We start from the raw sequence: 18,356 nt of genomic DNA on the forward strand, positions 1-18,356 counted from the left end.
TTAAAGTAGAATTTTCTTAGGTGCTGCTGGTTTCAAATGTAAAGGGCACAAAGCTATCTCATGTCAATGACTTGTATAAATAGTCATCTCCTGTTAGGATCAAAGATGACTCAGAGTACTAATAATATGTTAATAAATGCTTATGGCTATTGTGTAAGTGTCAGACATCAGACAGAATGTTTACTTATCTCAGTGGTCACAGTAAGCCAGGATACCAAATTATCTCCTTTGCAGGATGATGACATCAAGTCTTTGAGAAATACAATGATTTGCTGAGGTTTACACAGTAATTGAAGAGCTGGGATTTTAAACCTCGCCTGTCTTTTTATTCTTATGCGATGAAGCCATTTCTGTATAGGGATTCCCCCCCCACCACCATATTACAGTTTTCAAATTTTATAGCAAATGACAAATCCTGGCTATTTATCCCCATCCCCTTCATGACCATTAACATCCTCATCAGATGACCAACTGTAGCATTATGAGTAAAATCTCAAAAAGATAAACCAACCTTCTCAGTCCTGCTAATTGATATGGAAGAGAGACTTCAAGTCTCCTCATAAAATACCACATGGTACAAATCACTGATCACAAGTACAGATATTAGCTACATGATGCCTGCAGCCCCAACATAAACAATCATTTGAGGGAAGTGATTTTTAAGTTGTCAATATTTAATGGGTATCTACCAAAAAGTGACCCCTTTGAGCCAGGTCTCCAAATGCTGTGCTCAGTTATCTGTACTGCTGCCACTGTGCTGTAATTTTTAGCTGATTACACATTAGTTCATTTAGCTTTGTTTCCTCTTCCCTACTGTGCCACACTATTAAACGAAGGAGAGGGGCCTGGCATCCCTCTGTGCACGGAGCTGGTATTGTCACAGTGTAATAAGGATACATCCAGTCAAACAGCATGGTGTAGCTGGTCTTTGTGTTCAGTGCAAAGGCAATCCCTCGAAGATCTCTTGCCAGCCCGATCAACATACGCTGTCAGTGGGAAAGAGACACAGTAATTGATTTTCACGTTAGCGCAGAGCAGATGGAGTAATAATCAGGCAATAATGACCACATATCTGATTCTGATTCATTAGCTAAAATGTCTCGCTCAGATCCCTTTCCATAAAAAACCATAGACTCTTTAATAAACAGACCATCAATCTGCTGACCAACTCCACTTTGCTTCTTATAAATTGAGCTAAGTCTTGATTCCAGGAGCACAGAAACACTGCAACTCAATATACATTTTATCTGAATATTGCCAAATTTGAAAAAGGACCAGGATTCATAATTTCACAAGAGATATATAATATAGACATTACTTAATAGCAAATCTCAACCAACTGGCATGACTAAAACCAACCTCACTATGCAATTCAGTCTACCCTAGAAATGCACTGGCATTTAAAGATCTTCAAAGAGAAGTTATAACTCAGGACAAGATAAAACTGGCTAGGTGACCTACGGCATTATAATTTGCTCAGAAAGGCAGCCATATTGTTCAAGTGAGTGAATAATGTCAGGAAAAAAGTTCTGTATTTACTGTCACAAGACTCTGAAACTGAACTCTTCTATCTTTGTTTAATCCTTAAAGTCAAGGCTATTTATCAGCCTTAGTTTGCTCATCTATCAAAGGGGCTAATTATAACTATGGTCATTCTACACACCTGCTATGAGAAATACATTTGTGTGCAAAAATGCCTAGCAATAGCCTGTCAAATAGTAAGTGTGGTTCACAAATGGTTTTAGAATGGAGAGGGGGAAGCCAAATCAAACCTTCTTGACACGAATAAAAAAGATCCGACTCATGCTCTGGACTCTTAATTAAGCTGTCCTTAGGATGATGATTGGGAAGAGAAAAGAAAACCCATGAACAGATGCTAGAATGTCAGAACAAAGAGCACAAATAAACATAATTGCCCAACAAGGAGGCGTGGTAGTTGAGATATGCAACTGTGATTTCTGAATATACTGTTTCAGTAGAAATGTTAAGCCAGAAAATGGTCTCAGGATCTTTACAGATTGACTTTGGTAATGAATGGAAACCTGTCTAGTAAGATGCCTAAGTTAGCAAGCAGGCAATGAGTTTTGACCATCTTAATTATGGAAGACATTTCAAAGCAACAAATCATAGTGAATAGTCAAGCTGCTCCTCTGACCTAACAGGCAACTCAATGTACCTGGAAGTTGTCCACAGGACTACTCAACTTCTAACGGTTTATAGAATGATGGAAACTCAAAGTTCTGAATCTGAAAATTCCTAATTTCATTTTTTTTGCTGCTTCAAATGAGCGACCCATTCAGCTTTCTCCCATGACGTCACCGACTCCTGCTTTTCTGCCATCACCGGGCCTCCTCACAATCACCTCGTGTTACTGTTATTTTTTAAATCACTTACTAAGCAGTTTTTTTTTTCTCACCAGTTAGAACTGGTCCTTCCTTGCAGCCTCCAGAATGAAATCTGTCATCTATGAAGTATTTTCTGAACAGTTGTACTCTGGCTGCCATTTATGTTAGACTATGGATTCTATTTAGCTTTGCCATCTATTATCGTACTTTTTAAAAATTCTATTTTTATTATGTACACTTATACAGGCTGCTTTTCAGGTAATTTTAAGCTTCTATATACATATAAGATATCCATTATTCAATACTAAATTAGTGAACAAAAACCATGAATTTTACTTTATTCCTTGTACAAAGGACTTTTCATAAAATGTCATTATACAAAAGATTAATTTTTATTTGGTCAGAATTTTCTTCCTTGAAGGTACCAAGTTGATACAAATGCTCTAATTAAGCAAATATATGATCTTTTTGATACAGTAAAATGTGGTCATAAAATTATACTAATGTTTTACTTTTGGAAAATGTCACTTCAGAGCAGGGACAGTGTATAATAAAATAAACATAAGTTTTTACACAAATTCACTCGTTCATGTAAGAAACAGATTCACTATGTTAAAAAAAACCCAGCAGTCCTCTCAGGGCATACTGAATCTACACAGACACATAAACAACACTACAGCAGAATTTTCTCAGTACTCAGCTCTGGCACGAGACAGACAGACAGCCTTAATCAGGAGCTCACGCCTAGCAAATATCCAGAATCTTGGGGGTGGGGCTGGGGGCAGATCTAAAAGGTGATGAGTTCCAATAATTTTTCTGAGGCGCATTTGAGTAGTGGGGTACATCTAGTGATCTAATCCTACGTATTCCTTTCCGGAGAGTTCAAGTGCTGAGAGCTTCAGTCCACGGCATGGTGAACAGTTGTCTGTGTGCCAAGTGTGAGACGGATGGGCTGGGAGACAGCTGAAACGCAGCTCCTTCCACCCTGACCCCCAAACAGGGTTTCTAATGGGAAGTCTGACAGACCCTTTACTGTAGTGGCACTACTGGGGCAGCTATAATATTATCCTCATAATTCTACTATATAATAACAACAAAGAAAAAGAAGGTGAAGGGTCATTGTGCTTTGTCTTTAGAATTAAGATGGCTGTCTTCATCCTTACAGCATACTCTTAATTCTGGAGACACATCTTAATAACCTCTAAATAGTTCCAACAAAAGAGCCGTGTCAGAGGAATGAGCAGGCCCCAAGGTGTTTCAACTGGAGTGTTTTCATCTGCCTTTATTGCTCTATCCCTCTCCAGAATTAAGGCAATAACCTGTGATAAATTATTCAGGAACTGCTACAGGGATCAAAGCAAAATCATTCTGTTAAAGTGCTGTTTGCAACATTTGGCACTTAGTGCGAAAACTTTTAATGTGCGCATGCTGAAAATCAAGGATTTTAAATAATTTAACATTGGGGAGTTTTTACGAAGGGACTAAAGATAGCAGGTTCCTATTTAACTGCTCCTCTTCCTCTGAGAAGTTTTCATTCATTTTCCTTAAAACCCGTGACGTCATGGCTGAATTGAAAAATATGCATGGGCCAGGGTAACAGCACACAATATTTTACTATGGATAAAATGATGGGGGGTGGCAGGCAAGAAACATTTTGAAATAATAGTACATAACCAGGATTTTTTTTGTTATTGTTTGTTTCTTTCTTTCCCTTGGACTTTGGAGAGAGAAAACAAACAAAAACCCTAAAGACAAAAATTTCAACATTTGCTTCAATTTTATCAGGACTAAGTAAAGAAAACGAAGTTATAAATATGGGCTTTTCAGCATTTCTTTTTTCCTCGCAGTATCTCAGTTTGGCAACACAGGTCCTAAAATCTGCATTTGAAAAATATCTATAAATAGGGATTTAGATGATCCTGGTAAGGGTTGCAAATTAAATGAATTTGGCAGTCCTGCAGCATTTTCATAAAGATATTTTAACAGCATCACCTCCTGCGGATTGGAATACTAAATACTTTATTGGAAAACAAAACAGAACTGTTTTCATCTGTAGTACTTGCACAATGAAGTACCTGAAAGCACCTTTGCATGTATTATTTATCCACCACGATAGAAAAATAGCCTTAACCTAATAAATTACATTTAAGAGCATTTAGTGCAAAAGTTTTGTTTATGATAAAGCAACAGATTTCGTTCCTTATTGGTAGCTTTAAGCACCAAGTTTTCTTCATACAAATTAGACAGATGGTGCTTACAGTAGAATTTACTAAAGGTCTGTCACAACAAATGCAGCCAAGCTGCATATTTAATCACTGCAGAATCTTGTCTACCTGCAGCTGCCAACTGCTAATCCAATTTCCCTGATAAATGTGGCAAGAGACACGATCAGCAATAAAGAGCATCTAACTCCATTTTCCTGCAGGGCGTCTTTTGATGAACATTTAGGACGGAAGCACGGAGTGCACTGTGTGGCCTTGGTTCGTGGCAGCTGCATGCATTCTGAGGCACAGTTCTCAGGTTACTCACTTAATTCTGCCACTATCATTACGTTGCTATTGATCTCAGTAGCTGTTGCCTACACAGCATTACTCTAGATGAAGCTGAATCAGGCAGTTATCATGCATCAAACTTGCTCAAAAGCCTGGAGATTTCCCCTTAATTACTTGTGATTTTATTTGCAAATACCGTTAAAGTGTAATCAAGCAGTCACTTTCCAGGGTCGTTAAGAACTTGCTAGTTTAGGGATATATCACTGGAACTCCATTAAAAATGACTTTAGGAAGATGTTTTCTATCAAACTAGATGGAATTACATCCAAACAGGCTTGGAATAAAATGCAATCTTCAAATGAGACAAATGAAATTTTTATAAAGATAGCAGTTTTAAACCTCACCAAATCTTTCTGATAAGGGGCAGCAAGAGCTACTTAAAAGCTGCAAAGATTCTGTTGGTCAGAAACATTTGGAGACATTGAAAAAATTGTTTGTTTAGCTAGGAACCAACAAAGAATTCAGGAAGACCATAAAGAAACAAAAATTAAGTATTTACTTTTTAAAATTTCATGACTGTGTTATCCTGATAAACATCTAGTTTCGGTAATTTTTTTCACAGAAAAATTATATAAATATCAGCAAAGGCCATCTTTTTTCTAGCTGGTTTCATGGTATTTGTGTGTGTGTGTGTGTGTGTGTGTGTGTGTGTGTGTGAGAGAGAGAGAGAGAGAGAGAGAGAGAATAAGAGAGGGAGGAAGGAAAGGAGTGAGAAGAGAAGCCATGAAAAGATGGTTAATATTTCAGCCTATTCCAAATAACAATAACATGTGACTAAAGCATCACCAACAAGGGTACCTACTTCTCTGGAGTGTATTTATTATTCTTAAAAATAATAATCAGTGTCAATCTATTTAATATAGCTCTGATAGAGTATAATTTCAGGAGACACTATTTTTGTTTGGCAAAGCTCCTGATTCCCATCCCCCCATGTTAAAATATGGGGCTGTTTTGTCACAAACAGCTTGCTACATTTAAGGATTTTACTAATAAAACATAATGTTGTCTTAGATATTATGACTGTTGCCACAGCTGAACTGACTTGTCAAATCAATCCTAATATGGCTCCCACAGGCACATAAAGCCTTATTTAGCTATCAGTTATCCTAATCACTTTGTTCAGTTTAAGAATGCAACACTTCAAGACTGGCTCCTATTTATACGCATATGCCTAGCCATTTAATAAAGTCTTGATTTATATAAATTCTTGTTTAAAAAATCTTCAGAGATGTAGGGTTTTAGCATGTGTGCATGTCTCTATATGGATATGCTGAAACACACAGAGCAGGGTTGATGGGAGGTAGCGATGTTTGCTCACAAGAACTGTGCAATTACAGACAGTGAGCATCACTGGAGACAAATCTGCCCCCATGTAACCACGAACTGACTGTCCTAAAACACTCACTGACCTCACAGTTCACTTGCATCCAAAACTAGAAAAGTGCTTACACTGAAGCCTTTTATTTAGAAATGTGGGCCTGAGACACACATATATACAAATATAGAGATACACAAGTACCTTCTCTGGTGTTAGACACTGAGAAAGAATGCTAGTCTTTCCTCATGTATGGAAACAAACTTACCTTTACTTCTTCTTGTTTAAAGTTGTTGTTGAATATTTGCAAAACTGTTTCAAAAGACACTGTGAGAGGCAGCATAAAATTCTCAAATTCATCCTCATCTTCACCTACAGGAGAAACAAAGTGGCTGCTAAGGTTTAAAATGTATACTAATGTACATTAATCTTAACTCTGAGCGCTTCACTCAGGTTTAAAGTCCCTGTGAAGAGGTCCGCCTGCATTCCCATCCATGCCACAATTGGTGCTTTGGCTCACTGAATACTCCGGTTTTTGCTCTGGCCTTTACACCAAATGAAACAGCAACCTTACCCAGCAACCATTTTCCCCTTGGCTCTAAATGACTCATGCCCCAGGCATTGCCACCCATCTTTACATCTTGGAGCCCCCAGAGTTTCCCTATTTTCAAAGCTTTATAGACAACAGCCTCACAGTCTCACAGTCTCACAGTCTCTCTCTCTCTCTCTCTCTCTCTCTCTCTCTCTCTCTCTCTCTCTCTCTCTCTCTCTCTCTCTCTCTCCCCGCTCTCTCTCCTCTCCCCCCTCTCTTTTGGTGCCAAGGCCTCAAAAGGCTTACAGGCTCAGAGGCTTATAGTCTTTAAAACATTAACTTATTGGGGCTGGAGAAATAACTAGCTCAGTTGACTTGCTGTTCTTACAGAGCTCTGAGTTCTGCTCCTAACACTGACATCAGGCAGCTCAAACTGCCTATAACTCTAGCTCCATGGGATCCAACACCCTCTTTGGGTGGCAGATACTCACAAATACACACTTACATACAAATACAAACAAATCTTTAAAATAAATGACAAAGGATGAGGTTCCCCCCCCTGTTTCATTTAGATTTCAACTGTTCTTCATTACAGACAAGAGTAAAAAGAGGTATTTGCTATTTATTTTTCATATAAAGGTAGACTATATTTTCCTTAAGGAGTCTGTTAAAACAGAATCTTCACACACTAATAATTTGCATACTATTCTTTTCAAAATCAGTTTCTCTGAAACTAGATTGGACTCTCATCCATCCTATGCCAACAGAAAACACTTATATGTCTTGCTGAAGGTGCCACTTAGAAGAGAACTACATGGTTCAGACCTTCTGATTTCTGTACTACTAGTAGTTTTAAAATACAGATTCTGGTAGGAAACGACCTCAGAGAAGAGACCAGTGGCCCTCAATGGTTGATACTTGTCCTAGAAGCAGAACCATTACTTGGGGCTTATGGGACGCCAACTTGCAGGTTCCACCTCAGATCTACTCTAGTGCCTCAGAATCTCTGGGGACAGGGGACAGAGGTTGATGAAGTCTAAGGCCACACACACACACACACACACACACACACACACACACACACACACACACACACACACACACAGAAGTAATCAGTAGTGGGTCTTTTGTCTCTTCAGTAGTGGCTGATCTGGTTTACCCTGATCTTTTATGATTTCCCTCTCCCCTTAAAACTTATATAATTTGCCTTTAGAGTCCAACAGAATAGAGAACACAAAAAAGATAACGAAAGTCAATGAATTGTTCCTGGTGTTCTAGTCATGGGTCAAGATCTTGGGTAAAGAACAAGGCAGACCAATTTATAATCTCTGCTCTGCCAAGTGGCTATGTGACCATATCATTTTTCATATATAACATTGTTTGTCACAGACATTATTTTCAAGGCTTACACCCAATGAGGCCATCTAAAGATGGCACACCCTTCCTAGACTGTATACAATGCTCCATTTCTTTCCTTTCTATTTCTGTCACATGTCCCCCTCATTTTTTTTTATTTAGGTTAAACCCCCCTCTCTCTCTGTCTCTTTCTCTCTGTATACTTATGTATATGCATTGGTGCCTTAGCATGCATGTAGATGTCAGAGGACAACTTGCATAAGTCTACTGACAACCTGTGGATCCTCAGGAACAAATTGAAGTCATAAGTTTTGTCATCACACACCTTTACCCACTGAGCTATCTTGTGGGCTCATTTTATATCTTGTATACTCTACAATGACTAATAAACTACCTTGAAAGTAAAATAAAAAGAGACAGAGAATTCACTATGTTTGCCATGACTGATTTATTTGCCTGGATCCTGATTAGTCAGGTCATGGTCTGATTTAAATATGGGAAACCCTCTGGGTTGAGATATGACCCCAGACTGTTACTATGAAAGCTTCAGCTGGTGCATTGTTGGCTAATTGGATACATCTAAAGAATACTTATTAGTAGTTTCAATGGAGAAATAATTCTTCAGCAATCTGTTTTTTTTTAAATTTATTTTTCAGTTTAAATTTAGATTAGAAACAAGGTTGCTTCACAAGTCAGTTCCAGGTCACTCTCCCTTTCCCTCCCCTCCTCCCGTGCCCTCCCCGCAACCCTCCCAACATCCCCTCATTTCCCCAGGGAGGGTGAGGCCCTCCATGGGGGTGTCCATAGTCTGTCATTTCATCTAGGGCAGGGCCTAGACCCTCCCCCAAGAGGTCAGGGTGAGAGTGCATCTCACATTGTTTGTCCCCCTCATTTTAAAGCATATATTTAATGATACCATCAATACTGTAGCCATTTACATGATTCTATCACCATTTGATCAAAGCCTCCATGCACTGAAGGAGAGGAAATTTATAATGTGTGTATGTAAATTATTAACTACTAACTTACACTGGCTTAGCTTCTGTGTGCTTCCATGGTGAGCTACTGTTTTCCTGTGACAGATGATTATGCAAGGCTCTGAAGTTCATAGATCCAGGAATCTGATTTTTACCACAAATTACTTAACCTTGGGGGTATTTTTACTAATTATGGAATCTCAGCTTCAAAATAAGGATGAAATTGTCTATTTTAAAGGTTTCTGAAAGATTAGATGCTAAAATACATGAAAAACAGATGCTTTATATATATCAATGGTGGTACTAGTACTGCAGCATTAGCTCTAAAAACAGTGCCTTCTGTTACTAGGGAGGTACTGTGTTTGAAAGAAAAACAGTTGTTCAACAAATTTCTGAGGTCCTGGGTCAGGTCAGATTAAAGGTTGAAGCTTGTAATATCAGCTCTTGGAAGTAGAGGCAGGGGGATCAGGAGTTCAACACTAGGCCTAGCTTCTTGAAAACCTGTTACATCCAAGTTTTTAAACTCCGGATTTAAAAAAAAAAAAGCCTGGGAAGGTAGCTCAGTGGCAGAGTAGAAACATTGCCTAGCATGTGTGAAAGACCTGGGTTCAAACATTACCACCACAAAACAAACACAAAAAAGACTCTCTAGGAAAAAAAAAACAAACAAAACCCCAATTAATAAATAAATAATAGAAGTGAACATTATCAAATACTAGGTACACACTACACATGTACATTGAATTTAAAAACATAACCTTACTCCATGGTGAAGTGTTTTCTAAAAATGATTATTAATAAGAACAATGATAATTATCCCTGCAGGCAGAAGGGTGCTGGGAAGAGTGGATGCTCCAAAACCAAGATGTTTATTTAAGCTTCAGTTCTGGCTCTGTTACTGTTAGCTGTCTGGCATCTAAGCCTTAGTGTCCTCATTTGTAATTAAGAGACACAATATTTGCGTCATAAAGTTAGCTGTGAGGATTAAATGACAAAGCATCTGCACCTCCTCTTGCTGGCACTTCATAAACGACAGCCATTAGCATTTTCCTTGTCCTGAATTCAACATGGACTTAGAGAAGTGATTATGATAATTAAATACAGTGTGACCACACAACTGCCAGCCCAATAAATACCCTTCCTTTGGGAATGAAGCTTCTGCGACAAAGCTTAGACTTTTTCCAACTAAAAGAGAGATGTTTACTCATAACAAACACTAATTCAGAGCTTCTGTATTTCAACTTATATTTTGAGCTACAGATAAAACAATCTTCTAGATTTCATCTATTTCATGAATCAAAATTCTTGAGGTCCATTCAATAGGCAAGAAACCATGCCTGGTCTTAGAAACCAACCAAATGCCTGGGATTTACCAGACTGTAAAAATTCCTAATTTCATTATAAAACTTATCCTTATCCTCATCTCTCAAAGAAGTCTCTCTTTACAGTAGATGGAGATCAAAAGAACATGGGGAGTTCAGTTAGATATCTATAACACAACTCCTGAACCGAAGGCTCAGGAAACATGGAGGAAGAGGGGGCATAGAGATGTAGGAGCCAGAGGACCAGTGAGATTGAATTGAAGAAATAATAGGGAAGGTACACCCATGATAAATCAATAATCCAGATTCTGAAACAAGACCTGAATAATGACAATATTCACAAACATGATAATAAGGAAAGGGCTCGATTTGACCTGGTTCCACCCCCTAGTCAAACAATCATAGGCAACTAATGCCCACAGAGAAAGGGAGAATTAGCTCCTACATGGATGAGCCCTTTGAGTGATCAGTGCAAAAAAATCATATAATTATATACATATAAACCATACTAAATGGACTCAGCAGATTGTATGTATATATCTATATGTTTGTGTGTCTAACAACAATGGTCAAAGAAAAAGAGGCCATCAGTTTGAGAGGGATTGAGAAGTGACATAGGGAGGGATTGGGAGAGGAGATATGAGAGGGGCTGAAGAGACAGGAAAGGAAAATGGAAAGGGACACAATTATATATTAATTACATTTTAATAAAAAAATTAAAAAAACCCTAAGATTTCAGTTGCGTGGTGGAGGCAGGTGGATCTCTTAAGTTTGAGGCCAACCTGATCTCCATAGAGAATTCCAGGACAGCCAGGGCTATACAGAGAAACCCTGTCTTGAAAAACAATAAACAAACAAACAAAACCCTAAAGATTTCATCATGTGAAAAACAAACAAAAATACAATAAATAGAAAGGTGTGCAGCAGCGTGACTATATGCAACGTATTCACAGGCCTTTTCTGCCCACTGTATTTCAAGTGTCTCCCTCCACGATCATTTCCCAACCTTTCTTATTCTTACCGGAGTTCCTATGACTGGCTATGACCTTCTATACACTTTGTCATTTGTCTTCTTTATTGGAATATAATCTTTTTGGGGAGGAATACAATCTACTTGGATCATGCTGTCTCTCCAGTATTTGGAATAGGGTCTGGATATATTCAGTACTGAATTTACTCAAAGGATGCTTTCATAGCTCTTACTATATTCAATGGACTGTTGGAACTCACAATCCCATGAAATTCTACAATCTCCTCAATTTTTGCATGGGAACAGAGAAGCCCTGTAGCTTGCCAAATATTTTCCAGCTGATAAATGCCAGTGATGATCTGCGACCCTGATTATGTCTGTTTTGCTCTTAAGTTCATGCTTTTCCCCCGTATCTCTGATGGAGTGGAAGACATAAAAATTATGGAGTGAAGTCAGTGACATACAATCTTGAATTTGGAGTAGCAAAAGTCAGAAGAGACTGAAAATCAGCGTGGTGCTGGTGAGGAAAGCAGAAGCCCTATGCAACAGTGAGTTTAAACAGTGAGTTTAAACCAGGAAGGTCACCAGCGGTGTCTTCACTGCACTTAGTGCCAGTCTTGTGTGACTCAGGGTTTTGTCTTGCTGCCTAAGTTGGATAACTGGCTACTTTCATCAGCATCCATTAAGGATTTCTCCCTGCCTTGTATTGTTTACAGAGGTACCAGTTTCTGTTTTTGATGCAAAAGAAGAAAACATGAGATGTCTTATGGTTTCAAATTCAAGGATGTAGTCATATCTCTACTATGCAAAATGTACATGTCAGGATCTTGTGAACAATAAGGGTGACACTTCTTTCTAGTAAGTCAAAGATCATGAAACTAATATGATTTATAGGTAAAATGCTCATTAACAAGCTATCTCCAACTCTGAAAAGTAAGTTATTATGGTAATACCCATTTTAAGTTCTTCATCACCCATAAAAAGAAAAGATAATTTTTTTTGGCTTTTAGGACATCCCCAAACAAATCACCTTTCCCAGGTTTCTGGGGATATACTTGAACAGAAAAGTTAATATTTTTATATGTTCCAAAATTTTTTCCTTCAGAGAAAACATTTAGAATAGGAGCTTTCTTAATATGTTGGCTGCCAAATATTTGATTTTTAGTACATTTTATTGTTGTGCAATTTCAAGCCCTAGACACTTGGGAGGTGGAAAGAGGATGATCAAGACTTGGAGGATATTCTCAGCTACATAGTTGAGTTTGTGACTATACTGGGTTCCATGAGACCCTGCCTCAAAAATTCAAACTAAACCAACAAAATCTTACCCAAAGCAATCAACTTCACACCAAACCAGATTTGAGGGATGACGAGTTTAGAGTAGTTGGTTCCTGCTCCCAGACCTAAGGACTGAGCACAGAGGTGTAAAGTGGTGCGGGCAGTGCAGTATGGTGAGATGGGCACTGTGGAAGGGGCTGGCAGAACTGCCGTCAGAACCCAAGACAGCTGAGACATACCACCACACAACAACTTGGAAGTCGACAGGCACTGTACACACTTACAAACAAAGCACTCAGTAGGTAGAGGCAGGAAGACCTCCAGGTCAGGAAGGTCTGGGTCACATAGGGAGAACCTGTCTCAAACAAAACCAGTCTAAATTTAAATGTTTACACCGGCACTATTTCGTAATAGCCAAAAAGAAGAAACATTTCAAATCTCAGCTGTTTAAGTTGAAGAGTAGATGAGCTATATATATATGTATGTGTATTCATAGAACTATTCAGCTATCAAAAGTGAAAAAAGTATCAATATATGCTAAAACATGGATAAGCCTCAAAATTATTATACTAAGTTAAAGACAGACATAGAGGTCATAATTCCATTTATATTCAATGTTCACTTCAGGACAAATCAAGGCAGAAAGCAGTTAAGTGGTTGCCAAGAGAACGGGTGGGTTGGGAATGAAAATGTTCTGGAATTACATAATGGTGGTGGTTATACAACCTTGCAAATACTCTAAATATGATAAATACCCTTGTATCATACATTTTAAAAAAAGTCAATTTTATGGCACCAGAGCCTAAAAAGAAAACAAAACCACTGTCATGACAGAAATCTGAGTTTACCCTCCTCTCCTTGAAATACATACAAACACACAGCACATCTTTTGAGTTCCTCAAATTTGAATGCAGACAGTGGCTGCATCACTGGGGACTTGGTAAAGCGGGCAAGGAGAGACAAGTAACAAGTAATTACAGTAATTATAAATGATGGTAGCCAACAGCTGCTAAGCATATACTGCATGATAAACACTATGAAACGCTTTGGCATTTGTGATGTCAGTATGATAGATAAAATTCTAACATGGGGACATGTGTGTATTTTGAGTTATATAGTAAAGACGAATTAAGGCCACTGATCAACTGTCTTTAAGACAGAAAATATGGCAGGCATGATGATACACACCTTTAATCATAGCTCTTAGGAGGCTACGATAGGAGAATTGCCATGAGTTCCAGTCCTCCTTGAGCAACCTGTCCTACAGTGTAAAACCCTGTCAAAAAAATGAAGGAAAAAAAGAAAACTATTTTGCACTACTGAAATGAGTGCAATTGGGTCCTAAGAGTCCTTAAAAGAGGTAGAGAACCATAAGGATGGTAGCATGAGCCTGGACCAAATGTTCTCAGGGGTGGGGGTGGGGTAAATGCCCTTAGAAGCTGTGAAACAGGAGTACAGACTATTTAGACCACAGCCTTGCCAATACCTTAGTTCAACTCAGTAAGACCCACTTTGGACACCTTCCATCCACAACTACGAAATAATATTTATAGTTTAAATTATTAAATTGTGGCAATTTATTATATAAGTACTAGAAATTTAACACAGTAAGTAAAGACTGGCCGGTTAAGTTAGTCCAAACTAAGGCAAATTAAGAAAAGAATAATACAAGAGTGGGTGGAGAAAACAGTCCCCTAAGGCAAGTTGGTATGGGAGATCCCAGCAGAGACTGTGGTCTTTGCATGTCAACATCTACAGTCCCTGCTAAGTCCAATGTTGCAAGGAGATGTCACTTCTAAAGTTCTGTTTAGCAGAGGGCTCAAGACAAATGCTTGGCTGGTCCTTCAAACACAAGCCAGAATCTGGCTTTAGTCCAGTTTCCTTGTGAACTGATTAGGAATTCTGGTCATTTATGATATGACTTGTGACTTCAGGCAGGATATTTTAGAATTACTAGGAAGTGTCATCAGTGGGGAGAGTAGATGCATTACGAGTAGTGAAATCGCCTCGCTTTGAGGTCCATGGTGGTTTGCTTATGGCTGTCAACAGTGTTTCTTGGTTAATACATACATGCATGCAATTTGCATGGCAGTCCTATAAGCATCCCCATTAAATAGATAAGAAAACTGAGGTTCCCTGAAGTTCTAGAAAACCACAATACACACTTTAGTTTCTAGAAGAAAAATACATCATCCAGTGCTGAGTTGCTATTCCTTCTCTAAGAAACCTAACCTAGAAGCTTCACCCTAAGCATTCTATTCCCTGGGGTGCTCTGGACTCTACCCTCAAAACTAGGTACATTATTAAAACTGGGTCTGGACTTAATGGGCTGCTTTCTGCCTACAGGGCCGGCTAATTAGTCTTAATTATCTCATTATGGATTCTAAGTATTTCCAGCTGCTTTTTTTTTTTACCCCTACTGCCCACTCTCCCACCCTTCTCCCATGTCTACTTTCCAAGCATTCGCTGCCAAGTCATGGGCACAGGTAAAATGATGATGTATTCTTCATCTATGAGAACATTAGTTATTTCTGATCAAGCCCATCACCTGCTAAGTCTTCCTCAGAAGCCTACCTTTCTGTTCCTTAATCCATGTAAAGAAAAGACACTTTGCCCAATTATTAGACAAAGAACACCATCTAAAAACTTCATCTGACCCTTACTGGATTAATTATCATATTTATCTACACTGGAAAAACCACAAACTGAATCTGACCACTTCATAGACTCCTAGAAAGTAATCTCTCATTTTCCTCTCATTGCTCCCAAGTCAAGAATGAATCACCTGGTCCAAACAGGTCAAATAAGAAACAAGAAAAAGTTATATTTCTTACTTGATTAAGAAGGTGAGGGTAAAGGATAAAGGAATGGCTTGTGGGATTGAGTTAAAATATGTGGTTTGATGGCTACCTTGGGCAAGTCAGTATATCTACAAACAATGGAATGATGGATACTTAATGCAGCCTGTTTTGAGGCTTAAGCAGGATAAGGTAAATGCAGCCGTTTACTGAATGAGATTCTGAATTGAAATATAAAGCATATTTATTCTAAGTGACTGTTTTTATTTAAGACAGGCATACTAGAGTATTTAGAAAAGGGTAAAGAAATACGGTGTCATGATCATGATTAGTAGTTTGCAAACTATAAATCTCTACATAAATGTCTTCTGTTATTAATAAAGAAGAGGCAGGTGAGAATACCGAGAAGATAAAAGAACAAGCCAACAAGCCCTACAGCCTTAAGCTTCTCAGAGCACCCATGGCCAGTGGAGAGAACTGCTTTTCCAAGCTGTCCTTTGACTTCCACAAGCATATCACCAAGTGAGTATGTGTGCACGTGTGCACACACATGCAAATAAAATGTAATATAAAAGAGGGAAGTTCCTTTCTGTGTATTTTAAAATTCTACCTTTACTTGCTTTTTGTAGAATATTCTTTCCCAGTTACTCAAGTAGTTAGCTTATTACATAAAATTCTTCAACGTTAGGTCAGTAATATCTTCAAGTGCCAATTGCTGTTAAGCCATGAAAACCCATACTGTGTTACCTTCACTCCTAAAGACAAAACTGTCTTAACATCCATAAACACCATTTTAATAAATATTTAGTTTTTACAGTTTAAAATACCAAAGGGATGTAATGCTCACTCAAATCCTACCCAAATACTTCTGAGTGGTTCAGTGTCAGAATTTCTTCATGCATGGCTTGATATGACTGTTGACACGGAACAATCTCAGATTTACTAGTGGAAAAAACATTTGCAACTAATATTTGGCTCTTCACAAAATAAACAGATTTTCTTATAAGTTTTTTTTCTACACTTCTCCTCCTCAGTGTTTGTCAAGCTAATTTACCTCTATTCAAACAACACAGAAGGTTTTTGTTTATTCAAATATTTTACACTGAACAGCTTGTTGGAGGTTCTCCATTTACTCCTCCCTTTAGCTCATTAAATCAACAAGTTAATTGTAAAATAACCCAGGGAGCTCTGAAGTGGCTCCCTGAAGGGAGTATGCAAGCACAGAGGCTGGTCACCCATTTCTTATTGCATGTGCATTTTCTTTCAAGGACAGTTCCTATATTCCTCTGATAATTACTAGAGACTTAAACATCACATAGATAACATCTTTCCCACATTGAAACATTATCATCACAATGATGAAATGTTTCCAATTCTGTCCTTCATTGAAGTAAGCATTTGTCTACTTTATTTAAAACAATTTGATAACATAGTACAACTGCTTATTGCCAAAAACTCCCCCATTTTCATCTGAAATACAACCTGGGGCACATAGCATCTAATTAAATTCATACAAAGTACAAATTATTGAATATAACCCAAAATGCATTTCAAAGTAAATACCAATTAATGTGACACCCAATTTCTCTCCACCTTTCTAATTACTCCAATGTGCATGGCTTATATAAAAATATTCAATTCATTTTGTAGGATTCAATTAGAATGTTTTGTATTTCAAGCCAAGAATCACGTCCAGTTTTTCTGACAGCAGGTTGATTAGGCATTTTTTCCATACTTGATTCTTTTTTTTAAAATCTTCTCTGATGACAACAAACTATAGAAATATATAATTTCCTTTGCTTATGCACTTTTTCTTTTGGTTTCAGTATTTAATTATTATTTAAGCACTTTAATATAATCTGCTTCTCTCCATAATTTTTTGCACTGAATTCTGGACACCTGCTTGTTCAACTGTCTAAAATATATGCCTGAAAATAATACAAAAAATAGGCCATGTATCTCCATATTCTTCCATAGCTGCACATTCAAGGTCAATTGCTTAAAAAAATCCAAAATATCTAACACTAAGAAGTTTTCATCATGATATAAATTAGGATTTTATATTTGTAATTTAAATGTGTCCTACTTGATCAGTGTTACAAAATTCACCATTATTATTATTTTTTAATTTGAGGATGGTTCTCATCCTCATTATTTTTGTTTCTTTCATCTAACACATGATCTATGCTACTCTTGACTATAGTACATTTTCTTCCCTGCTTCCATGGCAGTGAACACAAATAGAAAACTATCAAGCCATACATAAGAAATTTTGACAGCAAAGGCACCCTTTATCTAGGCTGTGAGATAAGGCCTCAAACAATCAAAGCTATGTTCAACAACATTCAACAAAAAATGAAGTAGTAAAACTGAAAAGAGAGCAAGAACTGACTAAGCCAGCACGAGAATGCTGCATGTAGCTAATCGTTGTGGAAGCAATCAGCCACTTTATACATTTTGTTCTGGAGAGGCCGAAGATTGAAAGATATTTCCAGGGAGACCCTAGCAGGCAGGGCTGATTCCAGAAACCACAATAATGGTATCCTGGTTGCTGCACAGCTATTTGTCATTCAACAAACACCTAGATAAGTAACCACAATGAGCTTGGCGCTTAAAAAATATGAAAAAGACCAAGTTAGTACTCTGAAGCATTTCAACTTACCCTGGAAAGGACGACTCTGGTCCTCAACAAGGCAAAGAAACCCTAGTTACACCACAAATCATTACTTGATGCTTACACGTTCAATGATTTTACATAACCATTGATAGGTTGGGGGGGCATTTTTCTCCAAATAGTGTAAAGTTTCATGAAGACAGTTGTTATAACTCAGATACAACTGATTTATATTGAGTAGCTACTATGTACCATGTACACTTCTATTATAGCCTCTTTTTGTTTCACTAAAGGTAT

General features: G+C 37.9%; 1 protein-coding gene across 2 annotated transcripts in view; it reads right to left on the reverse strand.

Moving 5' to 3' along the window:
• Positions 1-18,356, reverse strand: part of Ranbp17 (RAN binding protein 17) — a 323,547-nt gene that overhangs the window by 76,169 nt on the left and 229,022 nt on the right. For both annotated transcript variants that reach the window (XM_040748431.1, XM_040748430.1), the window contains 2 exons: positions 6,481-6,584; positions 898-986 (listed from right to left, as the gene is read on the reverse strand). In XM_040748431.1, coding sequence (XP_040604365.1) covers positions 898-986; positions 6,481-6,584 — 193 coding nt within the window. The remainder of the gene's footprint in view (positions 1-897; positions 987-6,480; positions 6,585-18,356) is intronic.

The sequence above is a fragment of the Mesocricetus auratus genome, unplaced genomic scaffold (assembly GCF_017639785.1).
Source record: "Mesocricetus auratus isolate SY011 unplaced genomic scaffold, BCM_Maur_2.0 Super-Scaffold_100007, whole genome shotgun sequence".
NCBI lineage: Eukaryota > Metazoa > Chordata > Mammalia > Rodentia > Cricetidae > Mesocricetus > Mesocricetus auratus.